Below are 15198 nucleotides of genomic sequence, written 5' to 3'. Positions count from 1 at the left end.
GATTTCTCACTACTACACCAAGCACTTCATGTAAGTATTCCTTGCTATTGAATCTGTTGAGCTCTTGAATTTGGATGGGAAGATTTTGGATATAGTAAGTTCAGACAGTAAAGTGTTAATCCAAATATACATAGTTTCTGAGTTTCAGATAATGAGGGGTATCTCAAATTTATCCATGTCCCTTTGGTTCCTAGGTGTAGATAAGAACAGTCAGATTGTAAGGCATACCTGTAATTTATTTTATTGTTAAGGAGGCATCTGGTGGTGAGGTAAAATACCTCCCTTTCTAGCTGGGTGCAGTGGCTCATGCCTGTAATCCCAGCACTTTGGGAGGCCGAGGTGGGTGGATCACCTGAGGTCAGGAGTTGGAGACCAGCCTGGCTAACATGGTGAAACCCCATCTCTACTAAAAATACAAAATTAGCTGGATGTGGTGGCTCATGCCTGTAATCCCAGCTACTAGGGAGGCTGACGCAGGAGAATCGCTTGAACTTGGGAGGCAGAGCCGAGATCATGCCATTGCACTCCAGCCTGGGCAATAGAGTGAGACTCCGTCTGAAAACAACAACAACAACAACAACAACAACAACGACAAAAACCTCCCTTTCTTACAGCTGATGCCAGGTTTGGAGTCTGTAGTTTTTGACTGTTCTGTCTCAATCTGTCTGTGCAAATCCCTTTTAAAGCTATGCTAGGAAACTTGTTTTAATCCTTTTTTTTTTTTTGGTTTGTTTGGGGATTTTTTTTTTTTGGTCTTAATTTTATTACACAGAAATAATCTCCCCAGGCTTCATATTGCTCTGAAAAAGTGTTTATAAGCCCACTGGGTATTTGTGGAGCAAATGGGGAGTATAAGGTGGCATTCTTCAAAGCTAGATTTGTCATCCCTGGTGCTTTTATATTTCAGCTAATTTTCTGTTCTATTGCCCTGATCTGTCAGCCTTTTAAGCCTGTCCTGGAGGTCCCCGGGCAAGCCCCAGAGAGAATATTTTCTCCTACCTTTCTAGCTTTCAGGGTTGTCTTTGAGGCACTTGCCAGATTTTCCTGTTAGTTCAAGAGAATGCTGACTTTACTGTATTGAGATTCAGGTAAAGCCACGGGAAAGAATCAGCTAAATTATTATTTTTGATCAAGAAGGAGCGAGGATGGAAAAGGATAGGGAGAGAGATCTCAAGAAAACTATTCCCTGGTTCCTCTACTAGTGTATTTTTTGTCAGCATCAACGTTTAGTCACTACTACTCTCTAGTCTTTGACCCCTTGCCCCAACTTCTAAAGTCTATTCTTTTTTCTTTGCTGTTCTGTTTTTACCAGGCTTATTCTTTTTGATTTCGGTTCTCTCTCTCCTTGTACCTTTTCAAGGTTTTGAGCTGTCTTCCCAGACTAAGGCCTCCTTATCTATTCTGATGTTGCTGGTAAGGTAACGTTTTCCTTGGTCTTATAGCCCATCTTTACCTTTTAATCAGTCACTGTTTTTCTGTAACTCCTAACTCCTGACTTGCCAGTCTGCAAACAAGTTATTTTTGGAGAAGAATAGCAAAATTAATCCTTGAGTGCCAACCACACTTCAAGCATCATGCTACGTGCTTTACATGCATTTATATTATTATTAATCATCATAAGAGCCCTGTTAGTGGTATCCTCATTTCTCAGATGGGGCAAGGAGCGGTCAAATAACTGAGATCACACAGCTAGAACTGGGTGGATTTGGGAATCAAATCCACTTCATATTTCAAAGAATAGGCTTATTATGTCCTTTTACTTTCTAGAATAGCAAACCACCACTAATTACCTTTCTGATAAACCACACTGCCTCCCCCTGTCAAGTATCTGGGTGCTGATTCACAGTACAAATTGCAGCAAATTGTTCCAGAGTAGCAGCCTGGTACCCAGGGAGGAAAGGGAGCCCTTTTTGACTGCCTAGACTAGATTTTGTCATTGTAAAAGGAATAAATATGCATGGTAACAGATGAAAATTGGAATAAAGGATACATAAAGGGAAAAATAAGTCTTTCTCTCACTCTCAACTTCCAGTTGTGCACTTTCCCGTTCCCATAATAACCATTGCATGTTTAGTTACTTGTGTGTTCTTCCAAGGCATCTATTTATGTATAGGCATTTATATCTATCTGTGGTTTAACACAAAAATAGTAACATGCAATACATACTCTTCTGCACCATGATTTTTTTTCACTTAATATTTTAAAGAACATTCTATATCAGTACAAGTAGGTCTGTTACATTATTTTTAATATTTTATTGAGGTATAATATACGTAGAAGAATGTGAATATGTCAAATGTACAGCTCAACTAATTAATTTTCACAAGCTGAGCACATCCATGTAACCAGCACCCGGATTGATAAATGGAAATTACCAGCACACCAGGCTTTTTTGTTTGTTTTGGTTTGTTTTGAGACAGCATCTCACTTGTCACTAAGGCTGGAGTGCAGTGGCATGATCACGGCTCACTGCAGCCTCAACCTCCCAAGGCTGGTCTTGAACTCCTGGGCTCAAGTGGTCCTCCTGCGTTGGCCTTCCAGATTGCTGGGATTACAGACGTGAACCACTGTGCCTGGCCAGCATATTCTTTTTAATGACATTGTAGTATTCCATGTAACTGAATATTATTTAACAAATCTTTTATTAATAGATATTTATGTGGCTTTTAGTCTTCTGCTTCTATAAATATTACTGCAGTGAATTGCCTTACATACAGATCTCTGTACCTTGTACAAGCATATTTTTAGGATAAGTTACTGGAAATAGAATTGCTGGGTCAAAGAATATGTACATTTAAAATTTTGTGTATTGCAAAGTTGTCTTAAAAGAAGTTGTGTACCATTTTAAATATCCTCCAACAATGTACAGAGTATAAATACGTCAGATTGATTTCTAAAAGTTGCCCACTGGGTAGGTTAGATATTCTCATCTGCAGGGAGAGTACAGAGAAATAACAACCCTTTTTTGTGGTTAACAATTATAAGGGCCTTTGGCTCCCTTATTGTGAATTTGCCCTTTCTGTTTACCCGTATTAGTTTCAAACTTTCTGTCTCTATCCCAGTGGGAGGATGGAAGATGGACAGTCTCTCTGGGTTTCTTCTTGATTCCAGGTAGCTGTGGACCCAGTCCTTAATTAGTTTGGTGGATGCTACCTAGGAAAAGAAATGATAGCCACTATGTGAGGCCAACAGGTTGATCTTTACACCTGCCTGGTTCCCAGAGAACCTGAGGTAAGGATGGCTTGAGCCCAGTTCTTTGGCTGCTGTGGATGTACATGCTTGTCAGTGTCTGGACTGGCCGGGTCTGGGTGGGTATAGTAGCCCCTTCAGATAAAGGAGCTGTGGAGGTGTGACTTGGCCCACCCAGAAACAGAGGGGATCTGTGAGTAGCTATTAGACCCCAAGTGGTATGGTAAGTCCTTTATAGGAAAATAAGAAAAAAGGGGTTATACTACCTTTCTTGGGCTGAGGAGGAAAATAACCTGAGGTCATTGAACCAAGTAATGCTTTCCAAATCAGTGCATCTGCCTTTTTAAAAATTAAGATACAGTTCACATATAAAATTCACCATTTAAAGCAGGGGTTCCCAACCCTGGGCCAAGGACTGGTACCAGAACCGGGCTGCACAGCAGGAGATGAGCGCAGGGGAACGAGTTTTGAAACTTCATTTATGTTTTGTTTCCTTTTTTTTGTTTATTTTTTTAAGACAGAGTCTTGCTCTGTTGCCCAGGCTAGAGTATAGTGGTGCGATCTTGGCTCACTGCGATCTCTGCCTCCCGGATTCAAGTGATTCTCCTGCCTTAGCCTCCCAAGTAGCTGGAATTACAGGCACCTGCCACCACACCTGGCTAACTTTTGTATTTTTAGTAGAGACAGAGTTTCACCATGTTGACCAGGCTGGGATCTAGGTTGTGTACTCCTTATGAGAATCTAATGCCTGATGATCTGTCCCTGTCTCCCATCACACCCAGACGGGACCATCTGGTTGCAGGAAAACAAGCTCAGGGCTCCCACCAATTCTACATTATGATAAGTTGTGTAATTACTTGATTATATATTATGATATAATAGAAATAAAGTGCAGAATAAATGTAATGCACCTGAATCATCCCCAAACCATCCCCCCACTCTTGGTCTATGGAAAAATTGTCTAACACAAAACTGGTCCTTGGTGCCAAAAAGGTTGGGGACCACTGATTTAAAGTGTACAATTGGCTGAGTGTGGTGGCTCACTCTTGGAATTCTACCACTTAGGAGGCCGAAGTCAGAGCATTATTTGAGTCTAGACCAGCCTGGGCAACATAGTGAGACCCCCCACACCTCTCTAAAAATAATAACAAATAAAAATAGAAAGCCAAAGTAAATTCAGTGGTGTTTATTATATTAAAAGGCTGTGCAACTATCATCATTATCTAATCCCAGGGCCCTTTCATTATCCCAAAAAGAAACCCCATTCCCGTTAGCAGTCACTCCTCCATTCCTTCCTTCCCCTCAGCCTTAGGCAGCCATCAAGCTGCTTTCTTGAGGGACTTTCCTGTTCTGGAGGTTTCGTATACATCAAGTCACATAGTGTGGAGCCTTTGGTGTCTGTTTCTTTCACGTAGCATAATGTTTTAAGGTTCACTCATGTTGCAGTATATATCATCAGTACTTCTGTTTCTTTTTATGGCCAAATAATATTCCAGTATATGGATATATTACATTTGTTTATTCCTTCATCAGTTGATGGGCATTTGAGTTGTTTCCGTTCTTCAGCTATTAATAGTACTGCTATGAACTTTCATGTGCACATTTTTGTGTGGACACATGTTTTCATTTCTCGGTATATAGCCAGGAATGGAATTACTGGGTCATGTGGTAACTCTTTTTTTTTTTTTTTTTTTTTGAGACAGAGTCTTGCTCTGCCCCAGGCTGGAGTGCAGTGGCCGGATCTCAGCTCACTGCAAGCTCCGCCTCCCGGGTTCACGCCATTCTCCTGCCTCAGCCTCCCGAGTAGCTGGGACTACAGGTGCCCGCCACCTCGCCCAGCTAATTTTTTTGTATTTTAGTAGAGACGGGGTTTCACCGTGTTAGCCAGGATGGTTTCGATCTCCTGACCTCGTGATTCACCCGTCTCGGCCTCCCAAAGTGCTGGGATTACAGGCTTGAGCCACCGCGCCCGTCCTTTTTTTTTTCTTAATTGTAAAAAAATAAATAACATGAAATATACCATCTTAATCATTTTTAAGCATATAGTTCAATCGAGTTCAGTATATTCACATTTTTGTAAAACCAATCTCTAGAACTTCTTCATTTTGCATATCTGAAACTCTCTACTCATTAAACAGTATGTCCCCTTTTTCTCCTCCCTTCAGCCCTTGATAACCACCATCCTTCTTCCTTTTTCTATGCATTTGACTACTTTAGATACCTCATGCAAGTAAAATCATAAAATACTTGGTTTTTGGACTGGCTTATTTCACTTAGCATAATGTCCACAAGGTTTATCCATGTTGGAGCACGTGGCAGTATTTACTTCCTTTTTTAAGGCTGAATAACACTTTATTTTGTGTGTATATCACATTTTGTTTATCCATTCACCTATTAATGGACATTTGAGTTATTTCTACCTCTTGTTATTATGAATAATGCTGCTATGAAAATGGGTGTGCAAATATCTCTTTGAGACCAACCATACATTCTTTTTTTTTTTTTTGACATGGAATCTTGCTCTGTTGCACAGGCTGGAGTGCAGTGGCATGATCTCAGCTCACTGCAAGCTCCACCTCCCAGGTTCAGGCAATTCTTCTGTCTCAGCCTACCAAGTCGCTGGGACTACAGGATCACGCCACCACACCCGGCTTATTTTTTAAGTTTTTAATTTTTTTTTTTTTAGTAGAGACAAGGTTTCACCATATTGGTCAGGCTGGTCTCGAACTCCTGACCTTGAGGTGATCCACCTGCCTCAGCCTCCCAAAGTGCTGGGATTACAGTGTGAGCCACTGTGCCTGGCCTGTTTTCCTTTTTTTGAAATTTGATGATAGTCGTCCTAATGGGTATAGTTTTAATTTCCATGTTTGAAGGGGTGGCCTGCCCCTCCACACCTGTGGGCGTTTCTCTAGGGGGGAACGAGAGACTTGAGAAAGAAATGAGAGCACAGAACGACAAAAGTAATAGAGAAAGAAAAAGTGGGGCCCAGGGACCGGCCGCTCAGCATACAGAGGACCACAGGCCAGCACGCCATCTCTGAGTTCCCTTGATATTTATTGATAAATTATCCTTTACCATGCTTAGAAAAAGGGAAAGTGACAGGATAATAGGATCATTGTAGGCGAGAAGGTCGAGCAGTAAGACAATATGAATAAAAAGCTCTGTGACATGAATAAGTTTAAGGAAAGTGCTGTGCCTTGATTATGCATATGCAACATCTTCTTAAAACCTTTTTTAGTGCCATAAAGAGGCAGCATTGCGCTGGCAAGTCCCAACCTTTCTCCCCCTAAGGCGGTTTTCTCCTTTCTCAGTAAACAGAACATACTATCAGGTTTTACACCGAGATGTCCATTGCCCGGGGACGAGCAGGAGACAGATGCTTTTCTCTATGTCAGCTGCCAAGAGGCTTCTTTCCTCTTACACTAGTCCTCCTCAGCACGGACCCTTCACGGGTGTCAGAATGGGGGACAATCAGGTCTTTCTCTTCCCAGAAGACCATATTTCAGACTATCACATGGGGAGAAACCTTGGACAATACCTAGCTTTCCTAGGCAGAGGTCCCTGTGACCTTTGTGTGGCTGGGTACTTGAGATTAAGAGAATGTTGATGACTTTTAACCAGCATACTGCCTTCAGGCCCTTGTTTTAACAAAGCACATCCTGCACAGCCCAAAATCCATTAAACCTTAAGTCACCACAGCACATGTCTCTTGCAAGGACAAGGTTGGGGGTAGGGTCACAGATTAACAGCATCTCAAATACAGAACAAAATGGAGTCTCTTATGTCTACTTCTTTCTATATAGACACAGTAACAGTCTGATCTTTCTTTTCCCCACAGATTTTGCTAGTGATTAGTAATAATGAGCATCTTTTCATGTGCTTATTGGATATTTGTATATCTTCTCTGGAGAACTTTCTATTTACTTCCTTTGCCCATTTTTACATTGGGCTGTTGAGCTTTTTATATATTCTGGATATTAATCCCTTATCAGATATGATTTGCACATTTTCTCCCATTTTGTTGCCTTTATTATATCCATCCTGGTGAGTGTAAAGGGATATCAGTGTGGTTTTGATTTGTCTTGCCTTAATGAGTAATGAACATCTTTTCATGTCTTATTGTATATTTAGTCTTCTTCGGAGAAATGCCTGTTTCTCCAAATGTTTTCCTCATTTAAAAATAGCTATTTGTCTTTTTGTTGAGTAAAAGTTATTTATGTATTTTGGAGACTAGACCCTTATTAAGAGATACGATTCACAAATATTCTTCACGTTCTGTGAGTTGTCTTTTTTTTTTTTTTTTTTTTTTTTTGGGGAATAAACCCCTTTTTAAAAAAAAGATTTACAAAAATTTTTTCCCTTTTTGGGGTTTTTTTTTTTTTTTTTTTTTTTTTTTTTTTTTAGTAGAGACGGGGTTTCACCGTGTTAGCCAGGATGGTCTCGACCTCCTGACCTCGTGATCCGCCCGTCTCGGCCTCCCAAAGTGCTGGGATTACAGGCTTGAGCCACCGCGCCCGGCCTCTGTGAGTTGTCTTATCACTTTCTTCATAGTGTTTTCCGAAGCATAAACATTCTAATTTTGCTGAAGTTCATTTTATCTATTTTTTCCTTTGTTGCTACTTTTAAGTGTCATGTCAAGGAAACTGTGACCTAATTCAAGGTCACAAAGATGTGTACTTGTGTTTTCTACTAAGAGCTTTAAAATTTTAGCTCTTCAATTTAGACATTTGATTAATTCTGAGTTAATGTTTGTATTTGGTTTGAGGTAGGGGTCCAAACTCATTCTTTTGCTTATGGATATCTACTTTTCTGAGCACCGTTTTTTGACGAGACTATTCTTTCCCCCATTGAATTTTTTTGGAACCTTAGTCAAAAACCAGTTGACCATAATCGTATGGTGTGTATTTCCGGACTCTCAGTTCTGTCCATTGATTTATATATCTGTCCTTATTCTAGTACTACATTGTCTTTATTCCTGTAGGTTTGTGTTGTAAATTCTGAAACTATGAATTGTGAGTCTTCCAACTTTGTTAATGTGAAATACTACATTGATTTTTCATATGTTGAACCCAACTGGCATTCCTGTGACAGATTCCACTTGGTCATGATTTATAATCCTTTTTATATATGGCTGGATTTGGTTTACCAAAATTTTCTTGAGGATTTTTGTATCTGTTTTCATAAAGGGGTATTGATAGTTTTTTGTGTGATGTCTTTGGTTTTGATACGGAGGTGATACTGGCTACATAGAATGAGTTGGAAAATGTTCCTTCCTATTCTATTTTTTGAAAGAGTTAGAGAAGGATTGGTGTTAATTCTCCTTTATATTTGGTAGAATTTCCCAGTTGTAGTAAGTTGAATAGTGTGCTTCCCCAAAGTTTGTGTCCACCTAGAACCACAGAATGTTACTTTACTTGAAATAGTGGCTTTGCAGATTTGATTAGTTACAGAGAGATCATCTTACATTAGGATGTACCTTAAATCCATTGACTCATGTTTTTATAAGAAGAGGAGAGGACAAAGAAAGATACAGAAAACAAGACCAAAGAGATGGTGGCAAAGATTGGAGTGATGCACCTATAAGCCAAACAAGGCCAAGAATTGTCGGGAGCCAGCAGAAGCTAGGAAGAGGGAAGGAAGGACACTTCCCTAGAGCCTTCAAAAGGAAGCATGGCCCTGCTGACACTTGACACCTTGATTTCTGACTTCTAGCTTTCAGAACTGGAATAGAATAGATTGTTGTTGTTTTAAGCCACCAAGTTTGTGTTACAACAGCTGTAGGAAACTCAAATACTAGTGAAGCCAATGAGAAACATAGGCACCTAACACCTTATCTGGCTCTGGACTTTTCTTTGTGGTAAGTTTTTAAAATTACTAATTCAGTCTCTGTATTTATTCTTGGTCTGTTCAAATTTTCTATTTCTTCAAGTCAGTTTTAGTAGTTGGTATCTTTCTAGGAATTTTAAATTTCATCTAAGTTATTCTCATTTGTTTGTATATATTGTTCATTGTATTTTGTAGTAATTCTGATTTCTGTAAGGTTGGTAGTAACATTCTGCTTTCATTCCTGATTTTAGTAATTTGTTTTTATTTTTCCTTTTATTTTTTAGCAAATCCCAGACCTGTATGACATGACTTTAGTAATTTAAGTCTTTTTTTCTTTGTCACTGTAGCTAAAAGTTTGTCAGTTTTATTGATCATTTCAAACAGATCCAACTTTTGTATTTATTAATTTTTCTGTTTTTTTTAATTCATTTACCTATTTTCTTCATTCTTTCCTTCTCCTTGCGTTGGTTTTAGTTTGCTCTTCTCTTTACACTTTCTTAAGGTGAAAAGTTAGGTTATTGAGTTGAGATCTCCTTTTTTAATGTGGACATTTCATAGCACCACTTTTGTTGCATCCTATAAATTTTGGCATATTGTATTTTTATTTTCATTCATCTCAGTTTCCTAGTTGCCCTTGTGATTTCCTCTTTGAACCATTGGTTATTTAGGAGTTTGTTGATTTCCACATACTGGTGAATTTTCTGAATTTATTTCTGTATTGATTTGTAATTTCATTCCACGTGATCAGAGGACATACTTTGTATAATTTAGTGTTCTAGTTTAAGTTTATTGATAATTGTTTTGTGACTGAACATATCCTAGAATATGCTGCTTGTGCACTTGAGAAGAATGTATATTCTGCTTTTGTTGGATTGTGTGTTCTATAGGTGTCTGTTAAGTCTAGTTGTTTTATAGAGTTGCTCAAGTCTTCTACTTCCTTGCTAATCATTTAATTAATCGCTCCATTATTGTAAATGGAGTTCTGAAGTCTCCAGCTATTATTGTTGAGTTATTTTTCCCTTCAGTTCTGTCCATTTTTCTTCATGTCTTTTGAGATTCTTTTGTTAGGTGCATGTGTTTCTAATTGTTATTTCTTGATGAATTGACCTTTTCATCATTGTATAATATCCTTCTTTTTCTCTAGCAATGAATTTTGTCTTAAGGTCTATTTTGTCTTAGTATGCATGTGGCCTTCTAGGGTCCAGGAATATGTTGGAGGTTTTCAAAGTTTCTGTGGAAATCTTATTCCCCTGCTTTTCCTCTTAAGATTTTGATTAGTCTCTTATTTGCCCCATGTGTTATCCAGCATCTCAGGCAGTCTGAAACTTAAAACACTTACCTGTCATTGTTTTTGACAAACACTCTCTGTGAAAAGTTTTGTACTTGGGGAGCTCCCAGTCAGGTTAAACAGCCTTGAAAGTGGGTCTTACATGGAATCAACAGCCAGGTCAAATAATGACAATTCTTTGGGAATGAGGCTTTGAAAGAACTCCAGCTCCATTCTACCAGCTACCTCAGTTTTTAAGACTACCTTGTAACTAGAGAACGGGGGATTGGACTAGGCCAAGTTAAAATGCTGCAAAGCTTTGGGAGGCTGAGGCAGGCGGATCATGAGGTCGGGAGATCAAGACCATCCTGGCTGACATGGTGAAACCCCGTCTCTACTGAAAATACAAAAAATTAGCCAAGTGTGGTGGCGGGCACCTGTAGGTCCAGCTACTTGGGAGGCTGAGGCAGGAGAATGGCAAATGCTGTAAAGCTAGCTGTTTTGAGATTCAGCTGTTTTTCTTAAGTAAATACGCCCTGGTTTGCTATAAGCCTTTGATTAGTTTCCAGAGTTCTGAAAAAGTTGATTCTGACATTTTTTTGCCAGTTCTTTCATTGCTCTTATGAAGGAGAGTTTTCAGAGATCCTTATTTTGTTATTTTTTCACTGACATAGTCCAGTGCATTACACAGGTGTGAGGATAGGCACTAGGACAGCAGCAGCCTTCCTGAATCAGTAGTGCCAAGCTTGTCCAAGAGTTACCATAGAATCAGAAGAAGCAGGTAACATCCCTCCTAAGTGGAGATATACAAAACTTAAGCCTTTCTATTTCTCAGAGGAGGAGAGAGGAGGAAACCATTATTCTTTGATTATTTGCATACTAGGTGCATATACTATCTTATTTAAGCCCCACTACAACCTTTATGAGGTAGGAGGTATTATCCTCATTTTACAAATGAGGGAATAAAGTGCCATAGGCCACAAAACTGCTAAGTGACATACTTAGGATTCAGACCTGAAAAGGCCGTTCTCTTTTCACCATGTTTTCAATTTGTTGTCACTGTGTGACTGCTACATTTAATCATGTTTTCTCATTTCATCATCACTCAACCCTTTTTTTTCCTTTTTTTTAATTTATTTTTTTTGAGGCAGGGTCTCTCTCTGTCGCCCAGACGAGTACAGTGGCACAATTTTGTCTCACTGCAGACTTGACTTCCTGGGTTCCTTAGCCTCCCAAATAGCTGGGACCCAAGCATGTGCCACCATGCCCAGCTGATATTGTTCATTTTTTTGGAAAGAGGGGGTCTCACTATGTTGCCCAGGCTGGTCTCAAACTTCTAGGCTCAAGGGATGGATTCTTCTGCCTGGACCTCCCAAAGTGCTAGGATTATAGGCATGAGCCACCACACCCGGCCCGGCCCATTCAACCCTTTCAGGTAGATTTTATTGTCCTCATTTTACAGAAGAGGAAACAAGCTGCGAGGTTAGGCCTTTTCCCCAGGTTATAATGTAAGTAGGACAGAGTCACTTTTGCTGGACTCCTTCACCCATACTTTTAGCCAAAATGCAGTACTGCCTCAGTAGGCCTAGGATTGCCACAAATCCTCTCATTCTTATCTGCTTCTGGGGACCAGCATATGCTCTTTCCCAGTAAGGAAGCCATTTTTATGTGGTGTCTGAAGTCCTAGAGTGACCAAGGTCAAAATAAATCCTCCTGGCTCCCCATGTCTTGGTGTATAGTAGAAAGAGCACTAGATTAGGAATTCTGGCTTGGCCACTGAATTTGACTGACAACTTGTACCTTTTACAGCCTCAGTTTTTCTTATCTATAATTGGCCTTCAGAATAGGGTTTACAAAGAGGAAAGTATGTGCATTTCACTTTTCTTATTTCTTTTAAATTTGTTAAATGTGTCTTATGATGAATTCATAGTGGTTCACGTACATAATTTGTTAATAAGTATACATACATGGGATGTGTCTCTTACTAATGGATGGTGTTTACTAATGGGGTGCCTCATGAAAGCAGTTTGATGACCACTGGCTTATGAAGTAAGGGTTTTGGCTGCAGTCTGTTTCAGTGCCAGTACTCCATAATTTATCAGAAAAGCTTCTTGCATTTGGATTGAAAACTCAGCAGTGTTAACTCTTTGTCCACTGTTAACCTTGATGTCTTTGGTTATCTTCCCCCACTCTTTTGGTTTTGAGACAGAGTTTTGTTCTTGTTGCCCAGGTTGGAGTGCAATGGCGTGATCTCGACTCACCGCAACCTCCACCTCCTGGGTTCACTCCTGCCTCAGCCTCCCGAGTAACTGGGGCTACAGGCATGCACCACCACGCCTGGCTAATTTTGTATTATTAGTAGAGACGAAGTTTTTCCATGATGGTCAGGCTGATCTCGAACTCCCGACCTCAGGTGATCCGTCTGCCTCAGCCTCCCAAAGTGCTGCTGGGATTACAGGCGTGAGCCACCGCGCCTGGCCTTTATCTTTTTTTTTCTTTTTCATGTATTTTCCTTTATTGTAATCACTTTATCCAGAGACATACCCTCCTCTTGATGGTGCTGTGATACCTGTGGTTTCCAGAAGCTGTGTGTGCTGTGTATCAGTGGTTTGAGGAAGTTGCCTATAGAACTGACAGCGGAAGCAGAGTAGTCATTGCCATTTTTCAGCCTAGCAGGCAGGATCAGGGCCCCCATTTTGCTCGCTTTGCCTTGAACCACAATTAGAGTAAAACACCAAAGCCCTGACAGATCATGATCTTGGCAATCCGATCTTTATGATCATGGCCAGACTATTCTCAGGTCTTCTTTACCCTAAGATATCAATCACTGGGTATGACAACCTAGACCTAAGTGTGCACTCTGCGTAGTAAAGATGATTAACTCTCCCAAAGGAAACTAAAGAATCCTGGGCAACACGAATCACTGCTCTTCCTGTAGGATAACCCTCCCAAGACTCCAGTCCCTCTGAGGAGGCTCTGCCTGCCTACCCTTCCCAGGATTCCAGGCTCCACAATGGGAGGTGCACACAGTGCTTTTCGCTCTTCATTGCCTGGTGTATGATCCCTTTTCCCATCTTTGCATAAATGCTGTCCCTCTCACCATCTTTAAAAGAGTTCTGGGTAATTATTTACCAAAGATGGTATAATGGCTGTCACAGTCCCCACTAGTGAGACATCTGATACAACTGATGGAATCAGTTCAACAAAATGCAATAAAATTTTATTTAGTGTACTACAGAGAAAGAAAAAATGCTACCAATTAAGCTATCACATACCACCAATTATAAGATGCATCCTGATTTCAGATATTAAAATGGGAAAAAAAAGTCTTAAGATCTGTGAAAAATGTAGCTTCCTTTCCCACCTCTCAAGTGGAAGAGCAAAAACTGGACAGACTAGAAATGCCAGGGGCTAGCTGAGAGCCTTACAGAATGAGCAAGTGCAGAAGCCACAGGTAACACCGAGACATAGCAGCTGCCAGGGACTAGACAAATAATACTTTCTAAAGTAAATCCTCTTACCAGAATGTTATTGAAATCAGTCCTTATTGGCATTGAAGAAGGTGAAAGTGCTACTTGCCTGTTGCTTACAGAGACTGGAGGAATGAAAATTGTTTAAATTATTTTAATTCAACAAGTAGATGAATACCTGCTATGTGAAGGAGTTGTGGCAATTCATAAAATTAATATATTTTTTAAAGTTTGTAGTTTTCAAGAATAACTTAATTTCTTATCTAAAATCTAACAAGTTAATTCTATTATCAAATAAACCTCAATTTCATAGTAGTACTAACAACATCAACACTTACAGAAAAAGGAAAGTCACCCAACTCCCACATGTAAACAGACTTCAAAAGTAGTTGCAGAGTGTTTCTGAATTATCCCTGAATTCCTATCACATGAGTATTTTTCTCAAACATGTTGACCTTCACCTACACAGCTGACTCACATGTTTCCATAACCCGGCATTAAGTTTAAGAAGCATACCATGCCCTGAGGAAAAAGGAGTAATGTTAGCTTTTCTACTCTTGGCCAAAGAACCTAATTTTATATATTACTTCTGTCTTTGGTTTGGCTATTATAGACAATAAATTATTGATCTGCTTATTATTGAGAAGAGTAAACTGTTCTAAAGAAGTAAAATATGGATCTAGGGAAAGGAAGTTAGCTCCTAGAGCATTTGTGATTTCTCAGGAATTCTGTGACTTTACCAACCCTAGGCAGTGCTGATACTTTAAAAGGATTGATTTCACTCGGTTTTTTTTTTAGCTCACCCCCCATCCCCCAAGTATACAGTACTGTTACATGATTGTGGAAGAGATCTTACAAGGCGGTAATTTAGATCAGACTTTTTTGCTTTTATTTTTAACCTCCCTAAATTATAAATATTTATTTTGTAGGTATTATAGCTGCAAATGTCCTTGTATTCTGTTTATGGAGAGTACCTTCTCTGCAGCGGACAATGATCAGATATTTCACATCGAATCCAGCCTCAAGTAAGTCTGACTTGTTTGATTTTATTTTAAGGTAGAAATAATATGAAAGAAATATCCTTTAGTTAATGAAAGTGCTGTAAAAAAGACGAGTTACCTATCGATAGCTATAAGCAAAATACAGAGGATAGGCTGTAAGCTCCTTCATTGAAGATTGGGACCTCATCTCTCTTTTCTTTTCTTTTCTTTCTTTTTTTTTTTTTTTGAGACAGAGTCTTGCTCTGTTGCCCAGGCTAGAGTACAGTGGTGCAATCTCAGCTCACTGCAACCTCCACCTCCGAGGTTCAAGTGATTCTTCTGCCTTAGCCTCCCTAGTAGCTGGGGTGCCCACCACCCCACCCAACTAGTTTTTGTATTTTTAATAGAGACAGGGTTTCACCATGTTGGACAGGCTGTTCTTTTTTATTTATTTATTTATTTATTT

At 39.6% G+C, this 15198-nt stretch overlaps 1 protein-coding gene across 2 annotated transcripts in view; it reads left to right on the top strand.

Annotated features, from left to right (window-relative positions):
- The window catches only part of PARL (presenilin associated rhomboid like), a 56529-nt gene that overhangs the window by 26944 nt on the left and 14387 nt on the right, over nt 1-15198 (top strand). For both annotated transcript variants that reach the window (XM_017860635.1, XM_017860634.1), the window contains exon 5: nt 14682-14777. In XM_017860635.1, coding sequence (XP_017716124.1) covers nt 14682-14777 — 96 coding nt within the window. The remainder of the gene's footprint in view (nt 1-14681; nt 14778-15198) is intronic.

Source organism: Rhinopithecus bieti, unplaced genomic scaffold (genome assembly GCF_001698545.2).
Source record: "Rhinopithecus bieti isolate Rb0 unplaced genomic scaffold, ASM169854v2 scaffold_55189, whole genome shotgun sequence".
Taxonomy (NCBI): Eukaryota; Metazoa; Chordata; class Mammalia; order Primates; family Cercopithecidae; genus Rhinopithecus; species Rhinopithecus bieti.
Note: the sequence above shows the minus strand (reverse complement) of the source record. Positions and strands in the feature narration are given on the sequence as shown.